This window comes from Pseudorasbora parva, chromosome 3, assembly GCF_024679245.1.
Source record: "Pseudorasbora parva isolate DD20220531a chromosome 3, ASM2467924v1, whole genome shotgun sequence".
In the NCBI taxonomy this organism is placed as follows: Eukaryota; Metazoa; Chordata; class Actinopteri; order Cypriniformes; family Gobionidae; genus Pseudorasbora; species Pseudorasbora parva.
In genome coordinates, this window is record NC_090174.1 from 6,127,022 (window position 1) to 6,153,723 (window position 26,702).

General features: G+C 42.6%; 1 protein-coding gene across 1 annotated transcript; it reads left to right on the forward strand.

Annotated features, from left to right (window-relative positions):
* Positions 1-26,201, forward strand: wasf3a (WASP family member 3a). Its single transcript, XM_067439901.1, has 9 exons — positions 1-130; positions 6,952-7,126; positions 8,514-8,648; positions 13,118-13,271; positions 14,039-14,156; positions 14,400-14,584; positions 21,849-22,127; positions 24,490-24,797; positions 25,886-26,201. Exons 2-9 carry the CDS (start codon positions 6,994-6,996, stop codon positions 26,041-26,043), a joined length of 1,470 nt encoding a protein of 489 aa, XP_067296002.1. The 5' UTR covers positions 1-130; positions 6,952-6,993; the 3' UTR covers positions 26,044-26,201.
* The last annotated feature ends 501 nt before the right edge of the window (positions 26,202-26,702 follow it).

The following is a 26,702-nucleotide window of genomic DNA, read 5'->3' on the forward strand; positions in this document are numbered from 1 at the left end:
TTGTGAAATGCGATTGGTGCACAGATCTGTCAATCAACATGATAATCCCGCCCTAATGCAATGCCTTGATGGCAGCGCATCCAGACGGTCCGTTTCATCTGACGTGCATCTGCATTCAAGACACTTTTTGGTAAGCGAACATGTTTTGAAATACATACTCAAAACTTTGTGTAGTGCTTCCTTATTATAATATAACTATTCCTACATGTTTACATAGTTTATAGGGCATAGGTTCGGAGATTAATGGCCCCCTATAATAAACTCGTGCAATTGTCAGCGTCACGCGCAGCTCGTCACTAAAGGTCGACGCTATATTAATTAAATGAGTCCTCAACTTTGCTATCTATCAGCGTTTCAGAGTTGGAAGCGATTTGTGAACTCCAATTCCAGTTACAATAAGTACCGGTGGTGATGGGATGGTAGTGATGCCATGTTACCACTTTAAACCATGTACTGAATATTGTCATATAGCCAATATGATATTTTTGTATGTAAAGTAATTTCCTGTGATGCAAAGTTGAATTTTCAGCATCAACTCCAGCCTTCAGTGTCACATGGTCCTTCAGAAATCAGTCTAATATGAGAATTTATTATCAATGTTGGAAACAGTTTTGCTGCTTAATATTTATTTTTTAATAAGAATTCTTTGATGAATAAAAAGTAAAAAAGAACAGCATTTATTTGAAATAGAAATCTTGGTAAAATACTTTACTTAACGCCTTTATGTATAATACATTATACAAGTATTATTAATGTATTAATTATGCCTTGTAATGTACTGTATAATGCATTTTGTGATCTCATGAATAATTGTAACTACATTTAAAATGCATTAAGCATGCTTAATGCTTTTAAGCATGACAAACAACCAATTTCAGATGTATCAATGAATCTTTGAATATTATAATGCATTTTAGCTTGGGTTAAAATTATTTACTAATAGATATAATGCATTATATTGTACATTATGAATACTTTTATAATGCATTATACTTTACATTCATGCTTTAAGTAAAGTGTTACCTAAATCTAAATCTTAAAATAATTCTCTGGTCAAAAGTTTGGAGTGAGTTTTTTTTTGTGTGTGAAAGAAATTAATACTTTTATTCAGCAAGGATGTGTTAAATTGATTTAGAAAATAAAGATTCATATTGTTAGAAAAGGCTATTTTGAATAAATGCTGTGTGGAGGTGTGACACTGAAGACTGGAGTAATGATGCTGAAATTCAGCTTTGATCACAGGAATAAATTATACTTTTAAGTATAATCAAATAGAAAACCGTTATTTTAAATTGTAATAATATTACAATTTTTTCTGTGTTTTATTTGTTCATTTATTTGTATAAGTACATTCTCTGTACATTTAGTATTTTACTTGTTTGTCACATTTCTTCACCCACATCTGCATTTGGCATAGTCTTCAATCATTTCAACTAATCTAGTTTGCAATTACCTCAACAGAAATATGTTTTCCTTTTTTGTTTGGTCATTAACAGATAATTAGAGTCATGTAGCTCAATGTGGTATTGTGTGTTCTGTGCTTTTACCAGTGAAATGGAGCACTGTTGAGTAGTGTGCCATTGATTTCCATTTGAGTTAATGGACCTTTCCACAAGCCTGCCCGCCTGATTGGTCGCTAACCGAGAGATGCTGACCAATTACACTTGTGCTTAGCTTCTCCTGAAACCTGACACCTAATTCAACTATTATGAGACAAGGAATGTGACTGCAAACCTGCGTTATATAGCCTATAAAATATCCAATAAAGCAAACCTTGAGCCTGGGACTGAAATAAACTAAGTTTCATGCCTCAGTACTGACATGCTCTGCAGGAAGTATAGGTGACCCAGACCTTGTGTAACATGCTGTGTTGTGGATTTAAAGGTTTTAGCTGAATAAATTATCATTCCTTTTATTCTACACACATTTTTGTCTCTGTGCATTAAAGAGTAACTTTATGAACAAATACGTGAAAACTTTGGATGCATCTAGCTGTGTTCTCTCGCAAATGTGTCATCAGGAGTTAATGTGACAGTGGCTGTAATCCAGAGAGCAGTGTGTGCGTGTGTGTGTGTGTGTGTGTGTGCGTGTGTGTGTGCATCTAATAACTTAATCCTGAAAGGCTGGGAACACCAACCTCCCCCTGTATAATCTTCTGGTGACACACAGTTACCTTACTCGTATCTAGATAGTAGGCCACAGAATGAAAGTAACATAACACGTGGAAGCTTTGAAATTTCCTGGTATATATATATATATATATATATATATATATATATATATATATATATATATATATATATATATATATATATATATATATATATACAGTCCCTGACAAAAGTCTTGTCGCTTGTGTACAAATTGACCTAAAGTGCCGCTGAAATATATTTCTAATCAAGATATTTTTACAAGAAATGGCTCATTTTAATCCCACCAGCTTTTGTGATAATGTTTCAGTGAAAAACTAAACTTTCAAAAAGTATTCTAATATTCACAGCTTGGTAAAGCCCATTGAGTCAATTTTTGCAAAGACATAAGTGTTGTCGCCTTGTCATATGAGCTTCACCTGTGACTAATAATGGATCAATTAGGTCTCAAGTGTGTATAAAAAGAACCCCAGTACACTAGACCTTCACATCAACTGCAACTAGACCTCTGCAAACATGCCTAAGATTCACCCAGAGACTAAAGTTTTGATTATCAAGAGGCTGAAGACCAGATCCACTGCTGATGTGGCAGACACCTTCAATGTGTCTCAGCGTCAAGTACAGAGGATAAAAAAAAGATTTGAAGAGACTGGAGACGTTTTTGACAAGCCCAGGTCAGGCAGACCCCGCAAGACAACTGCTCGAGAGGACCGTTTGTTGGCTCGAAAATCCAAGGCCAGCCCATTTTCTACTGCAGCAGAGCTCCACGAGACCTGGTCACCTGAAGTCCCTGTGTCAACCAGAACAGTTTGTCGGATTCTGTCTCGAAATGGCCTCCATGGTCGAATCAGTGCCCAGAAGCCAGCACTAAACAAAAGACAATTGAAAAACCGTGTGGCATTTGCCAAGGCCCACAGCCTGCTAAAAGGATGGATGCTGGAAAAGTGGCAGAAGGTGGATTTTCAGATGAATCTTCTGTTGAATTACACCACAGTCGCCGCAAATATTGCAGGAGACCTACTGGAGCCAGAATGGATCCGAGATTCACCCAGAAAACAGTGAAGAAAAATCATGGTCTGGGGTTACATCCAATATGGGGGTGTGCGAGAGATCTGCAGGGTGGAAGGCAACATCAATAGTCTAAAATACCAAGAAATCTTAGCTACCTCTTATTCCCAACCATAAAAGAGGCCAAATTCTGCAGCAGGACGGTGCTCCATCGCATACTTCCATCTCCACATCAAAGTTCCTCAAGGCGAAGAAGATCAAGATGCTCCAGGATTGGCCAGCCCAGTCACCAGACATGAACCTCATTGAGCATATGTGGGGTAGGATGAAAGAGGACGCATGGAAGACGAAACCAAAGAATATTGATGAACTCTGGGAGGCATGCAAGACTGCTTTCTTAGCTATTCCTGATGACTTCATCAATAAATTGTATGAATCCTTGCTAAACTAAAACCTCACAGCACCACAACTTAATTTGCTGACGTATTTTTGTATTTGCAGTAAATTTGTTCAATTTCTGTAAAGGCGACAAAACTTTTGTCTTGCCAAAATTTGACCTTTCTGTCTTGATTAAATGATAAATATTTTTTCTGTGAAAATTATTTATTTCAGTGCATTAAACATCATTTGGGAGGGTTTTAGCTGTTCATATGAGCTATTTCTAACACCAATTAATTCATTAAAAGTCAGGTTAATATCAGGTATTTCTAGAAAAGATAAGCGACAAGACTTTTGTCAGGGCCTGTATATATATATATATATATATATATATATATATATATATATATATATATATATATATATATATATGCGCCCGTAACAAGGGTGCATGCCCATTGAGAGAGCTCTGTGCAGGGACAGACCTCGCCCTCTGGGTGATGAAAATCACAGCACGTTGGTCAGGTGATATCCACCATGGTGCCATCTCTGGCTCAACATGTCGGATATGATGGAGACCGATAAATATCGATAAATCTCGGCTGCCCAGAAGCAGACAGGGGGTATTCGTCACATCCTGCCCTGGCGGACCACTACTGCCTCCACCCATAGAAAAAACATTTTTGGTTCCCCCAAGAACTGTTTTGTGAAAGGTTCTTTAAAGAACCATTTTTTTTCTAAACATGATATAGTTTAAAGAACCTTTTTGCACTACAAATAACCTTTTATGCAATGGAAAGGTTCTTTGGATATTAAAGGTTCTTCATGGAACCATACACCCCTGCCAAAGAACCATTTAAGAACCATTATTTTTAAGAGTGTGTGGCCGCCTCGCTCCCGCTAAGCCCCAGCAGAAGCCTCACCCTGGGCAACAGCGAGAGCAGTAAAAGAGCTGTTTCTGAAATCTCTGGGTCCCTAGAGAACATGCTTGGCAGTGTACTGTGCTATGCCTTGTCACCCTCAGGCTCCTCTCCCCTAGTCAGCGGGGATGGGGTGGGGTGGGGCGTTCGCTGGCAATGTTCAGGACGCACTCAAGCGGCCTCTGCACACCTTTGTTGCCCCCAGCGGAAGTAGGTAAATGTTGCTCCGCATACTCAGACCCCACTTCGGGCCATCCAAGTTGAGTGTCTGCATTCCACCTCGCTGCCCCACTCTGGGTATGACTGTGGTGACATTGGTCCCACTTGCTTGGTCACTGGGGGCTTGGCCAGCCCTTCCCAGCCTGTCTCGCTGGATCATCCGTACTCTCAGACTTGGCTATGCGATTCAGTTCGCCCAGTGTCCAGGGGCATCCACTTCACCTCTGTGCTGAAGGTGGATGCTCCTGTCTTAGGGGAAAGATGTCACAGTCCTACTGGCAAAAATAGAGCCGGTCCCTCCAACCGATATGAAGACAGGCTTCTACAGCCTGTGCTTCATTGTACCCAAGGGTGAGTTACGGCCAATCCTGGACTTGCGAGTCTTGAATTGGTCCCTGCACATAGCCTAACAAGCCAGACCCACATCAAGATGTTTGGTCCGGAAACTCACCATTGACAGGGCTCAATCTGAGGGGCGGGATAAATGGTTGTCTTTCAAACTCCCTCTGCATGCAATTGGATAGCGCTACAACCAACCAGAGCAACGAAGGTGAAGTAGAGCTTGCTGATAGATTAAACTTCCGCCATATCCGGTCGGCAAAACTCAGAACACATCTTCCCTTCTTAAGAATGACTTCAGTGCCGTTTTTTGTTCTTTTCTCAGAGAAAAACTTAACTCCAAGTCTTCCAGAGTCGCGGTCAAAGCTGATTCGAAAGACCGCCGTTCGCCAGTTTCTATGTTTACTAGAAGCACGCAAGTGCAACTCTGCCGTCATTATGTTAAGCCCCGCCCACCCACTCTATACACGATGTGATTGGCCTGACCAGAGTTTGGTTTTTACAGCTCAGACGTGTATTGAGAGTTGCTAGACGACACTCGAGGTAGATTAGATTTGCTGCCGCTAGGGTGCGTCTAGATTTCTAGGCTGCCCTGCACAGGCTGCCAGTCAAAATGTGTGACGGAGAAAACACACGAACATTGAGGAGGCGGCCATTGCTCCAATGAGAGCGTGGTGTTCACATTCTCAACTAGTACTACTGGCTCATACTGGCCCAGTCGAAGAGCAGTTGTGCGAACACTGGGACCCGTCACCACAGTTGCTGTGCAGAGTCTGAGTTACATAGAAATGTAACTGGCTTGGCTTTCTCAGTGTAAAAGTTTTAAAGTATATTATATAGCAGGTTTAATTGTACAAAGAAAAAAAATCTATATTTTTGAAAATATTCTGCCATTTAGTCAAGACCTGTGATAAGTGTATAACTTAAGTTAGACACAACCTTCATTTATAATTACTAAAAGAGCTTTTTGATGAGGAAAATACACACATTGACCTCTGACATATTGGACTCTAAAGCCACACTGTTTAGATGTCAAACAAATACTCTGGAACTCTGGGTTTGTGTCCTTGTTTATATTACATTGTGGGGACCAAATGTCCCCCATAAGGATAGTAAAACCTGAGATCACCTATATTGTGGGGACCAGCCAGCGGTCCCCACTTTTCAAAAGGCTTATGAATCATACAGGATGAGTTTTTTTTTTTGGAGAAAGTAAAAATGCTGAATGTTTCCTGTGATGGGTAGGTTTAGGGGCAGGGGCAGTGTAGGGGGATAGAAACTACGGTTTGTACGTTATAAAAACTTACGCCTATGGAGAGTCCCCACAAAGATAGTGAACCAGACTGTGTGTGTGTGTGTGTGTGTGTGTGTGTGTGTGTGTGTGACCTGGTAATCCCTACGTTATGGGGACAAAATGTCCCCACAAAGATGGCAATATCCGAAATCCTTGTCCTTGTGGGGACATTTCTAGGTCCCCATGAGGAAAACATCTTATAAATCACACAGAAGGAGTTTTTTTGAGAAAGTAAAAATGCAGAATGTTTCCTGTGATGGGTAGGTTTAGGGGCAGGGGCAGTGTAAGTGAATAGATAATAAAATACGGTTTGTACAGTATAATAACCATTACGCCTATGGAGAGTCCCTGTAAACCACATAGACCAACGTGTGTGTGTGTGTGTGTGTGTGTGTTTTTCTTCAACCTGAATGCACACTAAATTGAGGTCCCCATGAGGAAACAAGCTTAGAAATCATACAGAATTAAAATAGCAGAAAGTTTTGTGTGATGGGTAGGTTGTAAGGGGATGGAATATACAGTTTGTACAGTATAAAAAGATATAGATAGTGATCAAAGATAGTAAAAAAGACGTGTTTCAGAAATGATGTGTGACGGATGGTGTGAGGATTTTTGATCTAACTGACTGTTTGTGTACTTTCAGGTGCTGAAGTTTGTTGGTGTGTTTGTGTGGTGAGGTGAAGCCATGCCGCTGGTCAAGAGAAACATCGAGCCGAAGCACCTGTGCAGACGAGCTTTACCTGAGACCATCAGCAATGAGCTGGAGTGTGTGACCAACAACACTCTCTCTGCCATCATACGCCAACTTAGCAGCCTCAGTAAGACCTACTTTATCATATTAGATTGGCTAAAATATGTGCTTTACTGACAAGGGCATTTCTGTGTGAAAAAAAAGCAATATTAAGTTTATCTGCATTTGCAGCAAATTCGATAATAACAATCATTATTTGTCCTTGTCCTAGTTTTATTTATATACTCCAATTTAAGGCCCCAACCCTAGAAAAAACAGTCACGGGGAACTCATGGGCCGGATGTGCTGGGTACGCCAGAGCCGAATTTTAGCCCCAGTCCAGCCCTGTTCCAAAGCAGGACCGAACCTTTATCGCTGGGGCCGCTCCGTCAAAAACACACTTCTTTGGTATGATTTGGTGAAGTCCTGTGACAGCAGTGACTGTAGAGATCCACTTTACAAGGCGACTGAAGCGATGTTGTGAAGCTTCCCGTCATTTCTGCGTTCAAATCGGTTCAAATGCAGCGCTGCCTTCCCGGAATGCTGTGCTGGAGCGTTGAAGTTGCTTAATGTCACTCATAGGAATAAAGTGGAGCGCACCGCCTGGATCGACTGGATCTGCACCTGAGCGAGTGTTTATGGGCGTGCATTTCCTCTCTCGCTCTAGTCACGCGCGCGCAGCCTACCGGGAGAATAGCCCGTACGGCCCATACAAGGACCTTCCGCTCTATTAACGTCAAACCGACCCATACTCAAAAAAACTCTCCGAAACTTGTGAGAAACCAGAAGGAGTATTTTTAACACAGAAATACTCCAACAAACGTCCAACATTAGTTTTTGAAACTTTGTCTATGTTTAGGATGGGAATCCAAGTCTTTAACAGTGTAAAAAGCTCAGTATGCATGAAACAGCATTTCACCCCCCCCTTTATAAAACATATGACATTTATGCAAGACAGTGTTGTTTTGAGAACACAGTTTAGCATTTTGGTTAAAATCATAATATAATTTAATCTATATGTAAGTAGTGCTGCTTTACACAAATGCACATGAATCAATAGACAAAATGAGATGGGATAACAATGCTTTTTCACTGGCTTTCAGCAAATGCTCTAAAGCCTAATCCCATGAAGTGCAGAGGGAGATCGACAGATGTGGACGCCGAGTATATGCATGTTCTGTGGGGTCAAAGACCCTGAATCTGTGACTTCATGTTGCCTGCAGTTTCCAATGTTTGTGTGCAACTTCATCTGACTGAGCAAATGTGTTTGTGTGAATGTATGGAATGAGACACATCATTTGATTTTCAGTGAATATTTCTGTTTGCAGCGGTTCTGCTATATATTAGAGCATGCACCGGAATAATCTAGGAGTGAATGTACTGTAATAGTTTTACTGTACTGTTTTTTACATTATCTAAATGACTATTTCTAAGTTAATCTGTGATCTTTTGTCTGTTTTTCTCATCTTCAATAGGCAAACATGCTGAGGACGTGTTTGGCGAGCTCTTTAATGAAGCCAATACATTCTACCTGCGTGCTAATTCTCTACAGGACCGTATAGACCGGCTTGCAATCAAGGTCACTCAGTTGGACTCTAGTGTGGAGGAAGGTCAGTCAAAGCTGAAAGGTCAAGGATCACTTGACCAGAGATGGGGCGGGTGCTCTTTTAACAGGTGTAGCGAATTAGCTCTTAAGGGAAATATTAATAATTATTCATTACCCATTATGATTAATTATGAATATTTGAATAATTTAAATAGATTAGCTTTATGTAGCTACATTAACATTGCAATCAATTAATCAGTTTGTTTGTGAACATTTAGTATTGATTATTACTTAATTCTAAGAAAAGGATATTTTTCATGGCTACAGAAAAAATATTCTTCCTTTGTATTTACATAAGCGCTTAGAGCGCATAACCAGATCGATCTTTTAAGGGACAATTTGTTTGCAGGCAGGGAGTCAGAACCAAACATATATTGTGCACAAAATTTAATATCTATAAATCACAAACGAGACATAAAACACATACATACACAAAACATACATAGCAAGAGTTAAAGTGAAAGTGGTTAGAGGAACCGGGTCAGTACAGAGGGATGAAGTCTAAAGGGTCTAAAACCTTGAGAGAAACCATCGGTGACAACAAGCCCCTTTGTCTGAACAAAGGGGTTTACAGTTTTACTCACTACACAGCAATTTGTTTTGTGTACAATACTTGCATATGGCTTGAGCCGTAGAAGACCGTCGAGGTGGAAATCGCAGAAGAAAGTTCGATGGTTTGGTCTGATGGGTTTTACCACGCATGATTCCTTCCGTGGTGAGTGAAGGAATGATGGTGAACTTGCAGAGTCTCTGATGGTCGAAGAAGAAGAAGAAGGTCGACATGAAGTGTTGGGGCCTGTTGGCATAATAGCCGTGTGTGGGCCTCGGGTTTCTGGTCCCGCACAGCACATGGCTCTGTGTATGGAGGCCCTCCCTGCTTGGGCCAGCCACGATGACGTGTTGGTTCAGCCAGAGAGAGAAGAGAGAGGGAGGGCATCCGAGCGCCTCTCTTTTTAAGGTCTGGGAGTAGTCACACCCTCCTGGGTTAGACTTAACCAATGAGATTGTTTGGGATTTCCAAGCGGGAAATTCCTCTGGCGATTTTATGGCTCTTTGATTCAAGCTTGAATCAATGGGTCTCTGCCCATTCATACTCTAATTGTGTGAAAGTCATGAAGTGAGCATTAATTTGATAGGAGACATGACATATATGAGGTTACCTGAACTAGTAAGTTGTTAAGACAAAGACAAAAAGATGCAAAATGCCATACAGAAGAAACATTTTACAAGACAGTTACAGTCTTGTTCAAAATAATAGCAGTACAATGTGACTAACCAGAATAATCAAGGTTTTTCGTATATTTTTTTATTGCAAACAAGTTACCAGTAGGTTCAGTAGATTGTCAGAAAACAAATGAGACCCAGCATTCATGATATGCACGCTCTTAAGGCTGTGCAATTGGGCAATTAGTTGAATTAGTTGAAAGGGGTGTGTTCAAAAATATAGCAGTGTGGCATTCAATCACTGAGGTCAACAATTTTGTGAAGAAACAGGTGTGAATCAGGTGGCCCCTATTTAAGGATGAAGCCAACACTTGTTGAACATGCATTTGAAAGCTGAGGAAAATGGGTCGTTCAAGACATTGTTCAGAAGAACAGCGTACTTTGATTAAAAAGTTGATTAGAGAGAGGAAAACCTATAAAGAGGTGCAAAAAATGATAGGCTGTTCAGCTAAAATGATCTCCAATGCCTTAAAATGGAGAGCAAAACCAGAGAGACGTGGAAGAAAACGGAAGACAACCATCAAAATGGATAGAAGAATAACCAGAATGGCAAAGGCTCAGCCAATGATCACCTCCAGGATGATCAAAGACAGTCTGGAGTTACCTGTAAGTACTGTGACAGTTAGAAGACGTCTGTGTGAAGCTAATCTATTTTCAAGAATCCCCCGCAAAGTCCCTCTGTTAAAAAAAAGGCATGTGCAGAAGAGGTTACAATTTGCCAAAGAACACATCAACTGGCCTAAAGAGAAATGGAGGAACATTTTGTGGACTGATGAGAGTAAAATTGTTCTTTTTGGGTCCAAGGGCCACAGGCAGTTTGTGAGACGACCCCCAAACTCTGAATTCAAGCCACAGTACACAGTGAAGACAGTGAAGCATGGAGGTGCAAGCATCATGATATGGGCATGTTTCTCCTACTATGGTGTTGGGCCTATTTATCGCATGCCAGGGATCATGGATCAGTTTGCATATGTTAAAATACTTGAAGAGGTCATGTTGCCCTATGCTGAAGAGGACATGCCCTTGAAATGGTTGTTTCAACAAGACAATGACCCAAAACACACTAGTAAACGGGCAAAGTCTTGGTTCCAAACCAACAAAATTAATGTTATGGAGTGGCCAGCCCAATCTCCAGACCTTAATCCAATTGAGAACTTGTGGGGTGATATCAAAAATGCTGTTTCTGAAGCAAAACCAAGAAATGTGAATGAATTGTGGAATGTTGTTAAAGAATCATGGAGTGGAATAACAGCTGAGAGGTGCCACAAGTTGGTTGACTCCATGCCACACAGATGTCAAGCAGTTTTAAAAAACTGTGGTCATACAACTAAATATTAGTTTAGTGATTCACAGGATTGCTAAATCCCAGAAAAAAAAAATGTTTTGACAAAATAGTTTTGAGTTTGTACAGTCAAAGGTAGACACTGCTATTTTTTTGAACACACCCCTTTCAACTAATTGCCCAATTGCACAGCCTTAAGAGCGTGCATATCATGAATGCTGGGTCTTGTTTGTTTTCTGACAATCTACTGAACCTACTGGTAACTTGTTTGCCACGTAGCAATAAAAAATATACTAAAAACCTTGATTATTCTGGTTAGTCACATTGTACTGCTATTATTTTGAACAAGACTGTATGTGTTTACATAGAATGTCCTGGGGTGCATGTTCATTTATAGATGGTTTGTCTATAATTTGAGGCAAAAGCGTGTGTTTTACAAGCTTTGTGTCTTTAACTTTGGACTTTTCATGTGGCCAAATTCTTTTGGGCCGTTAAATGTCTTATCAGATGGTTTCCAGGGTAACGGAGAATCTTTCTCTGTTGTGTTGGGGGAAGGTCTGTTACTAAGCACAAAGCATTCAAAACATATTTGTTAAATGTAACTGGCGATTGTGTGTTTGATTCGCCTGAGTCGCTACAAGGAAATGCGGGTCAAAAGTAACCAGAGGATCCCCTTTCTTGTGTTTTTTATGAGGTGGTATTTTCATATCTCTAATGTCACCATTAACTTGAAATTTAAATTTTTTTAAATGAAATATCACAGAATTTAATATCTCACACCATTTTTTTAATCTTGTTCCCTCGTAATCTTTAAAGGTGCACAATGCAACTTTCCGTCCACTAGAGGGCGCCTATTCAAAACAAAGGCGTAGTTTGATGACGCAAAGTTTGAGCTTAGCATCTTGGGACATGTGGTCTTCACCTCACAGCCGGTGGAAAATAGGACTCGGGCAGAAATCATGTTCATGCATGCGGTTATTAACGTTACTGTAGTGTAAAGCAGATCAGGAGTGAGTGTTGTGGAGCTGAAAGCGATTGTTAAACAAACACACGGCTCGCGAACACCGGGACTTTTATTATGACGGGACGGGACACAGTCGCCGGGCGTCTGCAGTATTTCCGCTCTTCTGGTTATGATTATGAGGTAAAGCAGCTCTGTTTATCATATTAGATACATTTAAGTGTGTTTAAAATGATGTTATGGCGTTACTCCGTGCGTTCACTTGTTTACACTGCTAAGAGTAAAGCGCTCCTGCCAAATAAAACCCAAAACTGAGGGTAGTGCAGATATGACGCGATTGACAGGCGACTTCCTCAGACGCTATGCTGAAACGTCCTGGTCCTTAGTTAAAATAGAAATTTTTTACAATTTACAAATAGTTGGAAACATTTGGGATATTGTAAGGACTCAACTGAACAAAATATATAACACCGGCCTAGTGGTTTTTGGATATTTTACTGCAAAAATACCACATAGTGCACTTTTAATCAGAACAACTTCCCGTCCCTCATGCAGCACATCTCTTCTCTAATGTCCTGTTTACTTGTGCAAGGGCGGGGCTACCTGTCATTCATGTGAGATCCATCAAAGGCAAATCACCACCATCCAATCAATTCCAAAAACAAAAAACAAAAAAAAATACATTTACAATTATAACCTACATTTGTTCTTCAGCTATATGTCACAATAGCGAAGAAAGGACTACCGCAACTTACGTTTCATGACGACTTTAGTCATGTTAACTATGTTTCTCATTTAATACCTCATTAAATATCTCATTGAATACATTTTTTATTCATGTATATGTTAGTATAACATCAAAAAACACAACTCATAGATAATACAGGGCATGTGTTGAACTTTGTAAATGGTGGGTTTTCTAATTCTGTGGAGAGCAGATATTGCGTGCCTAGAGATAATTAATGAACTTGTGTGTAATAATCTCTCTGTTGCCTGTTTGCCACAGTTTCTCTTCAGGACATTAACATGCGTAAAGCCTTCAAGAGTTCTACAGTGTCAGACCAGCAGGTGGTGACAAAGAGCAGCATTCCAAACCCCATCACAGAGATGTACAACACCAGCGACAAACCACCACCTCTGCACATACTCTCTGCCTACAGGTGTGTGCGCACGTGCATGCGTGCGTTTGAATGTGTGTGTGTGTGTGTGTGTGTGTGTGAGCCTGTTTATGTGGTTTATGAGGACACAAATTTGTATAACTACATGGGTATTACACTGGTATTACACTATAAATGTAGTTTATGAGGACATATCAAATGTCCTCATAATTTAAATGGCCTTAAAAACTTACTAATACTTACTTACTTATATGATGAACATTGCATTTAGGCTTTTATTTACATATAAACACTGATCAGCGAACATAGAAACTCGACCAAACCTGCTTGACGCAGAAACAAACCTCAATGGTTCTTGCTGAAGCTCAAACATGATGCGTAACGCGAGAATGAACCTCATTGGTTCTCACACGTCAAGCGAACATACTTGAGCTTCCGTTTACCATAACTGATGTGAGTTGATGAATGTTTAAGTGAATAAAAGCCTAAATTTAATTTGTTCATCATATAAAGCGACCGTGTCTCGTCAGATAATTTGGACTAAACCGATCAATTTTTATGGTATAGTTTTACGATCTCTTTATGAACTTTTTTGAAGCTTCAAAGTGGTAGTTGTGTAACTGTCAATGGAGAGACAGAAAGTTCCCAGATTTCATCAAAAAAAAATCTTAATTTATGTTCCAGAGATGAACGAAAGTCTTACGGATTCGGAACAACATAAGTAATTAAGGACAGATTTTTTTATTTGTGGTGAACTATCCATAATATCCTTATAATATTTTAAACCTTTTTTTTTTTTTTTTATCCAGGGATGATCATATTGATGGAATTAAGTTCTACACAGACCCCTCATATTTCTTTGACTTGTGGAAGGAGAAAATGCTTCAAGACACCGAAGACAAGAGAAAAGAGAAGAGGAAGCATAGGGTAAATTCATCACTATGAATCTATAAATCTGGTAATGTAATGCAAACATAGTTGGCTTTGCAGCAGTGCATGACTTAATGAGTTCTGCTTAGTTGACCCATTCACACACAGTCCCTTTTCTAAGTGAAAACTCAATCGAATCAATCCTCTCCCAGAGGAAAAATGGTATTGCTCAGAACTTTTCAAGCTAAAAGCTCAGCTCATTTACATCTTCCTCTCTCCTTCATGCACACGATGGCACAGGAGCAGAAGCGGTGTGTTGACGGGACGCTTCCTCGAGAGGTGAAGAAGGTTCGTAAGGCTCATAACCGCAGACAGGAATGGAACATGATGGCTTTTGATAAGGAGCTACGGCCGGACCATCGTCATCACAATCATCCAGTTCGGAGGGGTGTATCGTCTGAGGATTTGCTGTCTCCAGACGCCAGGTCTGATATTTTAAACCGTATTTATGCCAAAATAATTACATTGCTACAAAAAGTAATTTTAACTATTTTTGTAAGCAAAAATAATGCTTACAGTAACGCACTTAATAATATAATAAGTAAATGTGACATTGCAATGCAAACATTAACATTGTTATGCACAAGGATAAAATACAAGTTTATTCATTTAAATAGATCCATTCATTTAAAGGCACAATGACATCAAAACAAACAATTCTTATTTTTTTATATATTATTTGCATGGATAAGTCATTTATATATTGATTTGTGTGCAGGTATTTGCTTTCGTGTGTTTAATTAATGTTCCCTTATCGAGGGAACTTCCCACTGCGTCGAAACGCTTTGGGGATGCTCCCTAAGCATCAGCGAATCTGAAGTCTGAATAAACACTAGTCCAATCCGATTGGTCGTGCGTGATGACGTCATTGTGACGGCGTACCCGGAAGTATAAAAGGGGAGCCAGCGCATAATGGCGGCAGTTATTGCTCTTCAGCATAGCGCTCTCTGTTTGGTCTGTCTATTTACTGTTGTCTGTCCAGTTGCGAGTGTGTGTGTGAAAGATTTATTGTAAAAAGTATGGAAGAGAGAAGGAGTGAGTTCAGGCAGTGTGTGCATCCGTGTCCCCGTTACATCTCGGGATCGGATACACACCTGTTATGTGTGCAGTGTTTGGGTGTTCAGCACGCTCGGGCGGCTCTCGAGGGAGCCGCCTGTGAGCACTGTGAGCGGCTGACACTCAGACTGCTCCGCTCTCGGCTGGCCGTGTTCGATGAGACCGGCCAGCCTCGTGAGCCCCATGGTTCTGGACCCGCGGTCGCTGAGGCGTCTCGGCGTCGCAGATCATGGGGTTCACAGCGGGACTTGTCAGAGGGTTTTGGGACTGCTGCGGCACTTTCCCAATCCTCCTCTGACAGTTCCGAGGATCTTCCTCCCCGTGTGGAAGCCCGCTTTGCGGCATCTTCCCCCGGGGCGGAGGGTCCGATGCTCGTTCTCTCCGGTTCCGAGGAGCCGGAGGGGGCGGGCATCGGGATGGGGGATGAGGTTTTTCCATCACCTCATCTGCCCGCCCAAGAGGAGCTGGTAGAGGTGTTGACCCGCGCTGTGGCCAAACTTAATATCGAGTGGCCACAGGAGGAACAGGAAGTCCGGCCACCCAGTAGGCTGGATGACCGGTTCCTTGCACACCGGGTCCAAACACCGCGCCGGGGATTACCTTTCTTCCCGGATCTACACACCGAGGTGTGTAGATCGTGGAAGAAGCCCTACTCCTCGCATGTGTCCAATCCCCCACTGTTGGATTATGCCAACGTTCTGGGGGCACGCGAGGCGGGCTATGGGGCGATGCCGCGGGTGGAGGATGCTCTCGCGAGCTATCTTTCGCCCGAATCGGCATCGTCCCTTAAGGCCCCGGTGCTGCCCACCAAACCCTGTCGGGACACCTCAGGCCTGGTGGGCAAGGCTTATATGGCGGCTGGGCGGGCTGGTAGTGCCCTGCATTCATTATCCATCTTGCAGGCCTACCAGGCTGACCTCCTAAAGGAGCTTGATGAGGGCAAGGGTCCCTCTCCGGAGGATGTACTGGAGCTCAGGAAGGTCGCAGATTTGTCTCTCCGCGTTACCAAGGAGACGGCCCGTGCTATCGGCCGCTCCATGGCATCAATGGTAACAGCGGAGAGGCATCTCTGGCTGAATCTATCAGGGATAAAGGAGAAGGACAGAGCCTTTCTCCTGGACTCCCCGATCTCGCCTTCTGGTCTGTTTGGGGACGCGGTTAACGCCGTCGTCTCCAGGCACCAGGAGGCGAAGAGACAGTCAGCGGCCTTCCAACAGTACCTCCCTCGCCGCTCTAAGCCCAGGAAGGCTGGCCCTAGCGGGCAGCCTCAGCCGCCCACCAGCTCCTCCTCGCATCGTCAGATGCAGAGAGAGAGCGTCGCCTCTAGAGCCCCTCCTCCGGGAGCCTGGCAACAGAGGCGGCGCGCTCACCAGCAGCCTTCCGCTCCTAAGGGCGATCTGAGGAACGTCCTTCAGGCGCGAAAGGCTGCTGGGAAGAAGTCCTAGCCTCGGCAGGGCTTCTCAGGGCGGTCCCTCCCGCGAGGGGGCAACCGAGGTTGCTTCCTTCGCGGCGCCCTGTGGAAATCGATGTGGTAATCCTGCCGTCCATGACGCTTCGGGCCACATCGATTTCCCGCGAACGCATGCTGCTCCAGCCGCCTCTGGAAAGACCTGCGGCTGGGCAGCTCGCGCGTCCGCACACAGAGACTCGTTCCCAACCACTTCCTGCCGGGCAACCGCTTCAGGGGGTCGGGGACGAGGCTCGTGTAACACCCGACGCCAGCCTCGAGAGGCTGGTTCCCTTAGTAGATTATCTCGGCGCATGGAAATGCCTTCCGAGTGTGTCTACATGGGTCCTGCGTATTGTAGAGAATGGTTACAGACTGCAGTTTGGTCAACCTCCTCCAGGGTTCAGGGGGTTGAACTGGACCACAGTGGTACCAGAGCGGGTTCGGGTAATGGAACTAGAAGTAGAATCCTTACTGGCGAAGGGAGCCATAGAGCACGTTCCTCCGCCAGAAAGGGAGTCCGGGTTCTACAGCCGGTACTTTATAGTTCCCAAAAAGGATGGAGGGTTGCGTCCGATTATAGATCTGAGGGATTTGAATCGGTCTCTGAGGAGGTTCAGATTCAAAATGCTCACTATTCCCATGATCGTGAGTCAGATCCAGTCCGAGGACTGGTTCGTCACGATAGATCTAAAGGACGCATATTTTCATATTTCCATCCTTCCATGTCACAGGAAGTTCCTGAGGTTCGCTTTCGGGGGCGAAGCGTACCAATATCGAGTACTTCCCTTCGGCCTAGCCCTCTCCCCACGCACATTCACAAAGTGCATGGATGCAGCTCTGGCTCCTATGAGGCTTCAGGGCATCCGTGTACTGAATTATATAGACGACTGGCTCATACTGGCCCAGTCGTACGAGATGGCGGTTCGGCATCGAGATGTCGTTCTGGCCCACATAAAGTGCTTGGGGCTGAGACTCAACACGAAGAAGAGTGTGTTGACGCCGTCCCAGAGGACTATGTTCCTAGGGGTTGTATGGGATTCGACGACGATGCAGGCACAATTGTCTCCCGCGCGAGTCGAGACCATACTGGCGATGGTCTCAGGAATAAGGCTAGGCCACACCATCACTGTGAAGCACTTTCAGAGAGTGCTGGGGCACATGGCAGCAGCGTCCAACGTGATACCGTTCGGCCTGCTACACATGAGACCCCTCCAGTGGTGGTTAAAAACCAAGGGGTTTTCCCCCAGAGGGAATCCCTTTCGTATGATCAGGGTAACGCGCAGATGCCTTCGTTCCCTAGTCATATGGAAGAAACCTTGGTTTCTGTTCCAGGGGCCAGTGTTGGGAGCGTCCTGTTGCCGGAAATCCGTTTCAACAGACGCCTCCCTCACTGGTTGGGGCGCGGTCATGGACGGCCGCTTTGCGAGGGGCCCGTGGGAGGGCCGTCATTCCTCCTGGCACATAAATTGCCTGGAGATGATGGCGGTCTACAAAGCTCTAAGGAGCTTTTTCCCGGACCTCCGCGGCCAACATGTCCTGGTGCGGACAGACAATACGGCTGTCGTAGCGTACCTCAATCGCCAGGGAGGGTTAAGGTCGCGCCCTCTGTGCAGACTGGCGTATCTAATCCTCCTGTGGTCCCATGGGAAACTGTTGTCCATCAGGGCAATGTAAGTCCCGGGGGTTCAAAATCAGGGAGCAGACATCCTGTCGAGGCAGGGGCTGAGGCCCGGGGAGTGGCGGCTCCACCCCAAAGTGGTGGAGGCCATGTGCGAGAGGTTCGGCCCAGTGGAAGTGGATCTGTTTGCGTCTCGAGAGACGTCCCACTGTCCACTGTGGTTCTCCCTCACGCATTCAGCCCCGTTGGGGTTGGATGCCATGGTGCAGACGTGGCCGAGGCGGCGTCTGTACGCATTTCCCCCGATCGCTCTGCTCCCGGGAGTCCTGGAGAGCGTCCGTCGGCAGGGGATCAGTCTACTTCTGGTAGCACCCCGCTGGCCGACTCGAGTTTGGTTCTCAGATATCATAGCCCTGCTGGCAGGTCATCCATGGCAGATTCCTCTGAGGAGGGATCTCCTGTCTCAGGCGGCGGGTACGATATTCCACCCCCGGCCAGAGATTTGGAACCTTTGGGTCTGGCCCCTGAGGGGGCCAGGTACCTAGAGGCTGGCCTGTCGGCAGAGGTGGTAGAGACCTTACTCAGTTCCAGGGCTCTGTCTACAAGGAGACTGTACAGCCTCAAGTGGAATGTGTTTTCCACTTGGTGCAGGGGGCGTGAGGTGGACCCAGTTAACTGCCCAGTGGCTTCAATGCTGGAGTTCCTCCAAAATCGCTTCTCTGCGGGCCTAACCCCGTCCACACTCAAGGTGTACGTGGCTGCCATTGCGGCTTTCCACACTCCTCTGGGTGATGGGCCTCTGGGTAGGCACCAGTTGGTTGTACAGTTCCTCCGTGGGGCGCGGAGGATGAGGCCTGTGGCTCAGTCCAGAGTTCCAACCTGGGATCTGGCAGTGGTTCTCGAGGGGCTGGCTGAGGCCCCCTTCGAGCCATTGGAGTCAGCAGACCCGAAGAATCTGACCCTCAAGGTGGCTTTTCTCCTCGCCATTACCTCTCTGAGGAGAGTGGGAGATCTCCAGGCCTTGGCGGTAACGCCGACTTGCCTGGAGTTTGCCCCGGGTGGAGTGAAGGCCATCTTACACCCTAGGCCAGGCTACGTGCCTAAGGTCCCATCGAGGGTGGTCTGGTCTTTGGTTCTGCAGGCATTTCATCCTCCGCCTCACGTGACGGCGGAAGAGGGGAGACTTAGCCTACTCTGCCCGGTCAGGGCACTCAGGGTGTATCTGGCGAAGTCTGCACAGTGGAGGAGATCACAACAACTTTTGGTGTGTTTCGGCTCACCCAAGAAAGGGTTGCCTGCGTCTACTCAGACAATCAGTAACTGGATTGTCCAGGCGATAACCATGGCTTATCAGGTGCCCAGTTTGCCTGCACCTGTAGCCGTGAGGGCACATTCCACCAGAGGTATGGCCTCTTCGGTGGCCCTCCTTTCTGGGGTCCCCTTGCAGGATATCTGCGAGGCGGCGGGGTGGGCTACCCCACACACTTTTATCAGGTTTTACAGCCTGGATCTCCCTGCGACGCCTGGCGCGAGGGTGCTCCAACCCTAGTTGTGCCCGGTCTCCGGCTTCACACTAGGACAGGCGCTACCCTCGGTGTGGCCTAGTGGGTATTCGTTCCCCAAAGCGTTTCGACGCAGTGGGAAGTTCCCTCGATAAGGGAACGGCTCAGGTTATGTATATAACCCTTGTTCCCTGAGAGGGAACGAGCACTGCGTCGTACCGCCACACCTCGGCACACCTGGAGCGCATGCTTCAGAGCAAAAAACTGCCGCCATTATGCGCCGGCTCCCCTTTTATACTTCCGGGTACGCCGTCACAATGACGTCATCACGCACGACCAATCGGATTGGACTAGTGTTTATTCAGACTTCAGATTCGCTGATGCTTAGGGAGCATCCCCAAAGCGTTTCGACGCAGTGTTCGTTCCCTCTCAGGGAACAAGGGTTATATACATAACCCGAGCCGTTTTGTTGTTGTTGTTGTTGTTGTTGTTGTTGTTATTTGATCAAAAATACAGTAAAAACACAAATACTGTAAACTATTTTCACAATTTAAAAGAAATTGTAAAATGTAATTTATTCCTGTGATCAAAGCTGAATATTCGGCATCAATTAGTCCAGTCTTCAGTGTCACATGATCCTTTAGAAATCAATCTAATATGATGATTTGATGCTCAAGAAACATTTAATTATGTTACTGCTTAATATTTTTTTTGTGGAAACCATGATACATCACCATTCAGAAGTTTGAGGTAAGTAATAATAAATTAATACTTTTGTGCAAGGACACAAATTAAGGATTAAATTATTCAAAAGTGACTGTAAAGACATTTATACACACCTGATTCTAAAAAAGTTGGGACTGTACAAATAAAACTGTGAATAAAAACACCATGCAATGGTGTGGAAGTTTCAAATTTCAATATTTTATTCAGGATACAACATAGATGACATATCAAATGTTTAAACTGAGAAAATGTATAATTTTAAGGGGAAAATAAGTTGCAACCCCATACCATCAGAGATGCAGGCTTCTGAACTGAGCGCGGATAACTTATAGTTATAGTTTCTAGAAGTATTCCTGAGCCCATGTTGTGATTTCCATTACAGTAGCATTCCTGTATGTGATGCAGTGCCGTCTAAGGGCTGAAGATCACAGACATCCAGTATGGTTATGGCCTTGACCCTTACGAACAGAGATTGTTCCAGATTCTCTGAATCTTTGGATAATATTATGCGCTGTAGATGATGATAACTTCAAACTCTTTGCAATTTTTTCTCTGAGAAACTCCTTTCTGATATTGCTCCACTATTTTTTGCCGCAGCATTGGGAGAATTGGTGATCCTCTGCCCATCTTGACTTCTGGGCGACACTGTCACTCTGAGAGGCTCTTTTTATACCCAATCATGTTTCCAATTGACCTAATAAGTTGGAAACTGGTCCTGCAGCTGTTCCTTATATGTACATTTAACTTTTCTGGCCTCTTATTGTTACCTGTCCCAACTTCTTTGGAATGTGTAGCTCTCATAATATCCAAAATGAGACAATATTTGGCATGACATTTCAAAATGTCTCACTTTCAGCATTTGATATATTTGATATGTTATCTATATTCTATTGTGAATAAAATATATGTTTATGAGATTTGTAAATTACTACATTTCTTTTTTTTTCTTTTTTTTCACAATTTGTGCAGTGTCCTAACTTTTTTGTAATCGGGTTTGTGATTTAAGATTTATATTTCAAAGAAATGCTGTTCTTTTGAACTTTTTATTAATCAAATGATTTCAGTTATTGCAATTATTAATAACCATTATTAATAATAATTTTGCACTAAATAAGTATACTAGAATGATTTCTGAAGGATCATGTGACACTTTTTAACATTTGAATTATTCCAGACTTTTGACCGGGTGAGTATATTTGTATGAAGTACTTAGTAATTATTTTTATTAAAATTAACAAAGATTAATACATACAGTAACAAATGTATTGCTCATTGTTAGTTATTACATTAAAGTTAACAAATGGGACCTTACTGTAAAGTGTTACACATTTCAACAGGCCACATCCAAACAAATTCGACTACCCAGTCCCAGCATTTCACGTTCAAGCACGAGCACCGCCGCACCCGTTCATGCCTGTGGAGACAGCATCATCTAGTGCCAATGGAGGGGTAGAGCACGAGTACCACAGCATCGGAGGGCCTGCAGGGGTGGGTGTAGGTGCAGATGGAGGTTACAGAGTGGGCTTACTCGCTAGAACACATCCAACTCCTCCACAGTACCTACACCGAGAAAATGGAGTCAATGGAAACATCACGCTTCCACCAACAGACTATGGGTAATAGCAAAAAATGTGTGAATTTGCTGTTTTGAATTAACAAGATATTGTAGTTTTGTGTCAGACTGCTGAAAAAGTATTGCCATGTAAATTAGTGCTGGTCTAGTGTCACACTGGACACGTGAGCAGAGGGGAAGCGTCATGCACCCATTGCTCAACTTATGTAGTGCGCTGATACTTGGGAAAATGGTTTTAGTTGACCCAAAAAATGTTGCATGATTTACTTGCCTTTAAGTCATCCTAGATGTATATGACTTCTTTCAGTCGAATATAATCAGATTTATATTAAAAAAATATATCCTGGATCTTTTCAGCCTAGTAATGGTAGTGAATGCAATGGTACCTTAGGTTTTGAAGCCCAAAAAAGCGCATCCACCCATCATAAAAGTAATCCATACGACTTCCAGGGAAGCAAAGCAATGGGTTTTTTTGTAAGAAAAATATCCATATTTATAATTTTATAATCACTGGCTTCCGTATGTGAGTCGAGTTCTGGCGGAAGAGTGTCCTTCAGAAGGCCTTTATTAACCCCCTGGAGCGTTATGGATTACTTTTATGATGGATGAATGTGTTTTTTTGGGCTTCAAAATCAAGGGTACCATTCATTCCCATTATTAGGCTGGGAAGAGCCAGGACATTTTTTAATATAACTCCAATTGTGTTTGGCTGAAAGAAAATTGTCATATACATCTAGAATGGCTTGCAGCTGAGAAAATTATGTGATGATTTTAATTTGTGGGTGAACTAACCCTTTAATTGTATTGAATCTGCACTTCAAAATCTTACAAGTGTGTGTATATATATATATATATATATATATAATTTTTTTAAATGTACTTGTATTAAAATATAAAAGTACACTTTAAAAAGGCGCACTTTGTAATATTATCAAGTTAAAAGTTTTATTTAATTTTTTGTGCTTTAAAAATACACCTTTAATGTGTTGACTAATAAATTAAAGCACATATAAAGTACTTGATTATAACTTAATTCTATATTAGCCTACATTTAATATATTTTAAATTAGTTTTTGTTTTGTTTACATGTCATTGGTCTGTGTTGCAAACCACACCAAAGACCCATCTTTTTTTGCCGGTCCTCTTGTTTGGTGTGCACCAGGGTTCAGATGGCAGCGTTCATACTTATTCAAATGAACCGCATTAACAGCAATCGCACCAGTGTTTGTTTTAATCAAACCAAACAGCCCAAGTGTGAGCACACCAGTTGTATTTACAAGGTATACTGGAATGATACAGTGAGCACTGGAAAAAGCTACAAAGTGGACCCGACTTTTATGCTTTAGTCACAAGCCTTTATCCAATGACCATTGTAAGCCCGGCAAAATCGTCCCAATGGAGGCTAACGATGGCGGGTGAAGGTTTTGCATGTTCATTGTTTTTAGCTGGGCATAAAGTATTTAATTCCAATTCCTCTTTATCTCACTCCATTTAATCATAATTTCGAATTTAGGTTTTATGCCAATTGTTTATTTGGTGTTTTATATTTAATAGTTTAATCACACATTTAATTATTCTGTTTAACCCTTTGTTGAAATTATACTCGTTCATAACCTGAATAATTCCAGAGCAATTCAGAATCAGTCAAAGTGTAACAATTTATTAAGAGTCATATAATGCCAGTTACATGATCAATTTAAAGGTAGCCTAATGCATATAACATCAAATACTCTGAAGTAAAGAATGAAATCTATACCTGACTTCTGAAGATTGCATAATGCTGGGTTATCTTGAGACATCCAGCATTCTGACCTGACCTGATTACAGTATCGAGCCCTGGTCTCCTTTCAACATTCCTTTAAATACCCAGACCGAGATAGAAACATTCAATGTTAACAATGGGAATTTAAATGTAATCACTGTCCCATAGACCTGCATTGACAGAAGACCAAATGGCTGAAAGCCACACCCACCATACTAAGGCAAGATATCTCTAAACTCTTAAAACCTTTATTATGTTCTGGTTTACTTCTGTGGCGTTGAGATATTTTCACCAGTCGCACTGAGACATTTCCAATGATATCAAACATATAATACTGTATCGTGAGGATTGACATTGTAACAAATACATTTTAGGTGTAATTTCTGTGATCTCAGCATGAGAGAGCGTAGGAAATGGGAGAGAGGGTGTCAACAGAGAAATATGTAGATTAGCTGATACTGAGGTGAGACTTGCGTCTCGAATGGTGCTCTCTTTTCTCAGAGAGTCCATGTTCCTCGATTCGACATTTAGGCATTTGGTAGTTTTTTTCCAGTCTTACACCATGTATGCTGGTCCATGTAGAGGTTACCTGGAGAGGTTTCCAAATACCAGGTTTTTCACCGTCTCTCTTTCTCTCTTTTAGTATGATGGAGTACTATACCAGTTCAGGTCCGCCCCCTCCTCCAGTGCCTCCCATCATTCCATCGGCACAGACGGCTTTTGCCTCACCTCCAGCTACTCCACATTCTGGACCAATCCCATCATCCTTACGGTATCCTCTTCCACCTGCCCCACCTCCTGGACCACTTTTAGCCTCACCTCCTGAAGGTCCACCTCCGCCCCCAGCCCCTCCCATACCACCTCATCCAGGAGCTCTTGGAGAGGGACGGAGGCGCAGTCTGCAGCCTGTCACAGACGCTCGCAGTGACCTACTCTCAGCAATACGCATGGGTAAGTGGAGTGTGTTGTTAACTACTTTGTCGGCATCAGCAGGAGAGTGCTATCCATGGTGGTACACATTAACATGACTATATTACTGTATACAGATGAAAAAGTACAATTCAGGATGCTTAAGGAAATTATATACTTAAGTTCGAACTGAAAGTAATGTTTTGTATGATTAATTCCAATTGTACAATGTACATTTATATTCAATGCAATTTACTTTAGAGTCTTTTTTGACTAACTTTGTTTTATTTCATAATTACTTATATTGTCTTTTGAAATAAGATTAAAAGCAGCGGGACTTTTATTATACCACAGTCACTGCCGCCATTTCCACTTTTCCAGTCATGCGTATGAGGTAACACAGCTCTGTTTATCATATTAGATACATCTGAGTGTGTTTAAAATGACGTTATGACGTTACTCTGTGCATTCGCCTAGCAGCTGCTGTGACACTTGTTCACACTGCTAAGAGTAAAGCGCTTTTGCAAAATAAAACCGAAACCGAGGGTAACGCAGATATGACGCAATTGACAGACAGCTCCCTCATACATCCCGATTCATTGGTTAAAATAACAATTTTCACACGATTAACAAATAGTTGGAAACATTGGGATATTGTAAGTACTCAACTGAACAAAATATATAATACTGGCCTAGTGGTTTTGGGATATTTTACTGACAAATTTGTACATAGTGCACCTTTAGTGTTCTCTTTTTAAGCAAACTTAAAGGGACAGTTCACCCAGAAATTGTAATCATGATTTAAATCCATGATTTACTCATCCTCATGCCATCCTAGGTGTATATGAGATTCTTCTTTCACACGAATGTAATCAGAGTTATATTAAACAATGTCCTGGTTAATCTAAGCTTTATAATGGCAGTGAATGGCAGTCCACAATTTGATTAATATTATAATATTCTTGTAGCTTGAATGTTAATGTAGATGTCTATGTTGATTCATATGGCATATGATTAATGGAAATCCTTTTAATGCTTTCGTTGTTTAGTCTAAACTCAACAGCTACTACTATATAGTTGGTCCTGTGTAGTGTATTTGCTACTGTACAATTTGTTTTGTGTGTGTTCAGGTATCCAACTGAAGAAAGTACAGGAGCAGCAGGAACAGCAGGCTAAAAGAGAGCCGGTGGGGAATGACGTAGCCACTATACTCTCTCGCCGCATTGCCGTGGAGTACAGCGACTCAGAAGACGACTCAGAACTTGATGAGAACGAATGGTCTGACTGATTATAGTCAGCCACACACACGGGTAGAATAGAGACACCCATATATAGTTGATTATTAAAGGAGTAGTTCACTTTAAAAAGAAAACGACCTCATGATTTACTCATCCTCAAGACATCCTAGGTTTATATGACTTTCTTCTTTCTGATGAACACAATTGAAGTTATATTTAAAAATATCCTGACACTTCCAAGCTTTATAATGGCAGTGACGGGGTCCATTCAGTTTAAAACTAAAAAAACGTGCATCCATCCATTATAAACGTATTCCACACAGCTCCAGGAGGTTAATAAAGGCTTTCTGAAGCAAATAGATGTATTTGTCTAAGAAAAACATCCATATTTAACACATTACAAAGTCTGTTCATGGATTTAGCTTGCAGTTGACTGCCTTCCGTATTCAGATCTGTATTCCGTATTTAGATATTTTACTTTATATAGTTTTAAATATGGATATTTTTCTTACAAAACCCCCATTCGCTTCAGAAGACATTTATCAACCCCCTGGAGCCGTATGGAGTATGTTTATGATGGATGGATGGACTTTTTTGAGCTTTGAACTGAATGGACCCATTCACTGCCATTATACAGCTTGGAAGCGTCAGGATATTTTTAAAAATAACTCATATTGTATTTGTCTGAAAAAAGAAAGTCATATACACT

Coding starts and splice junctions, on each gene's coding strand:
- wasf3a (XM_067439901.1), top strand. CDS start 6,994: ATGCCGCTGGTCAAGAGAAACATCGAGCCGAAGCACCTGTGCAGACGA. Junction 8,649..13,117: donor GGACTCTAGTGTGGAGGAAG/GTCAGTCAAAGC, acceptor TGTTTGCCACAG/TTTCTCTTCAGGACATTAAC. Junction 14,585..21,848: donor TTGCTGTCTCCAGACGCCAG/GTCTGATATTTT, acceptor ACATTTCAACAG/GCCACATCCAAACAAATTCG.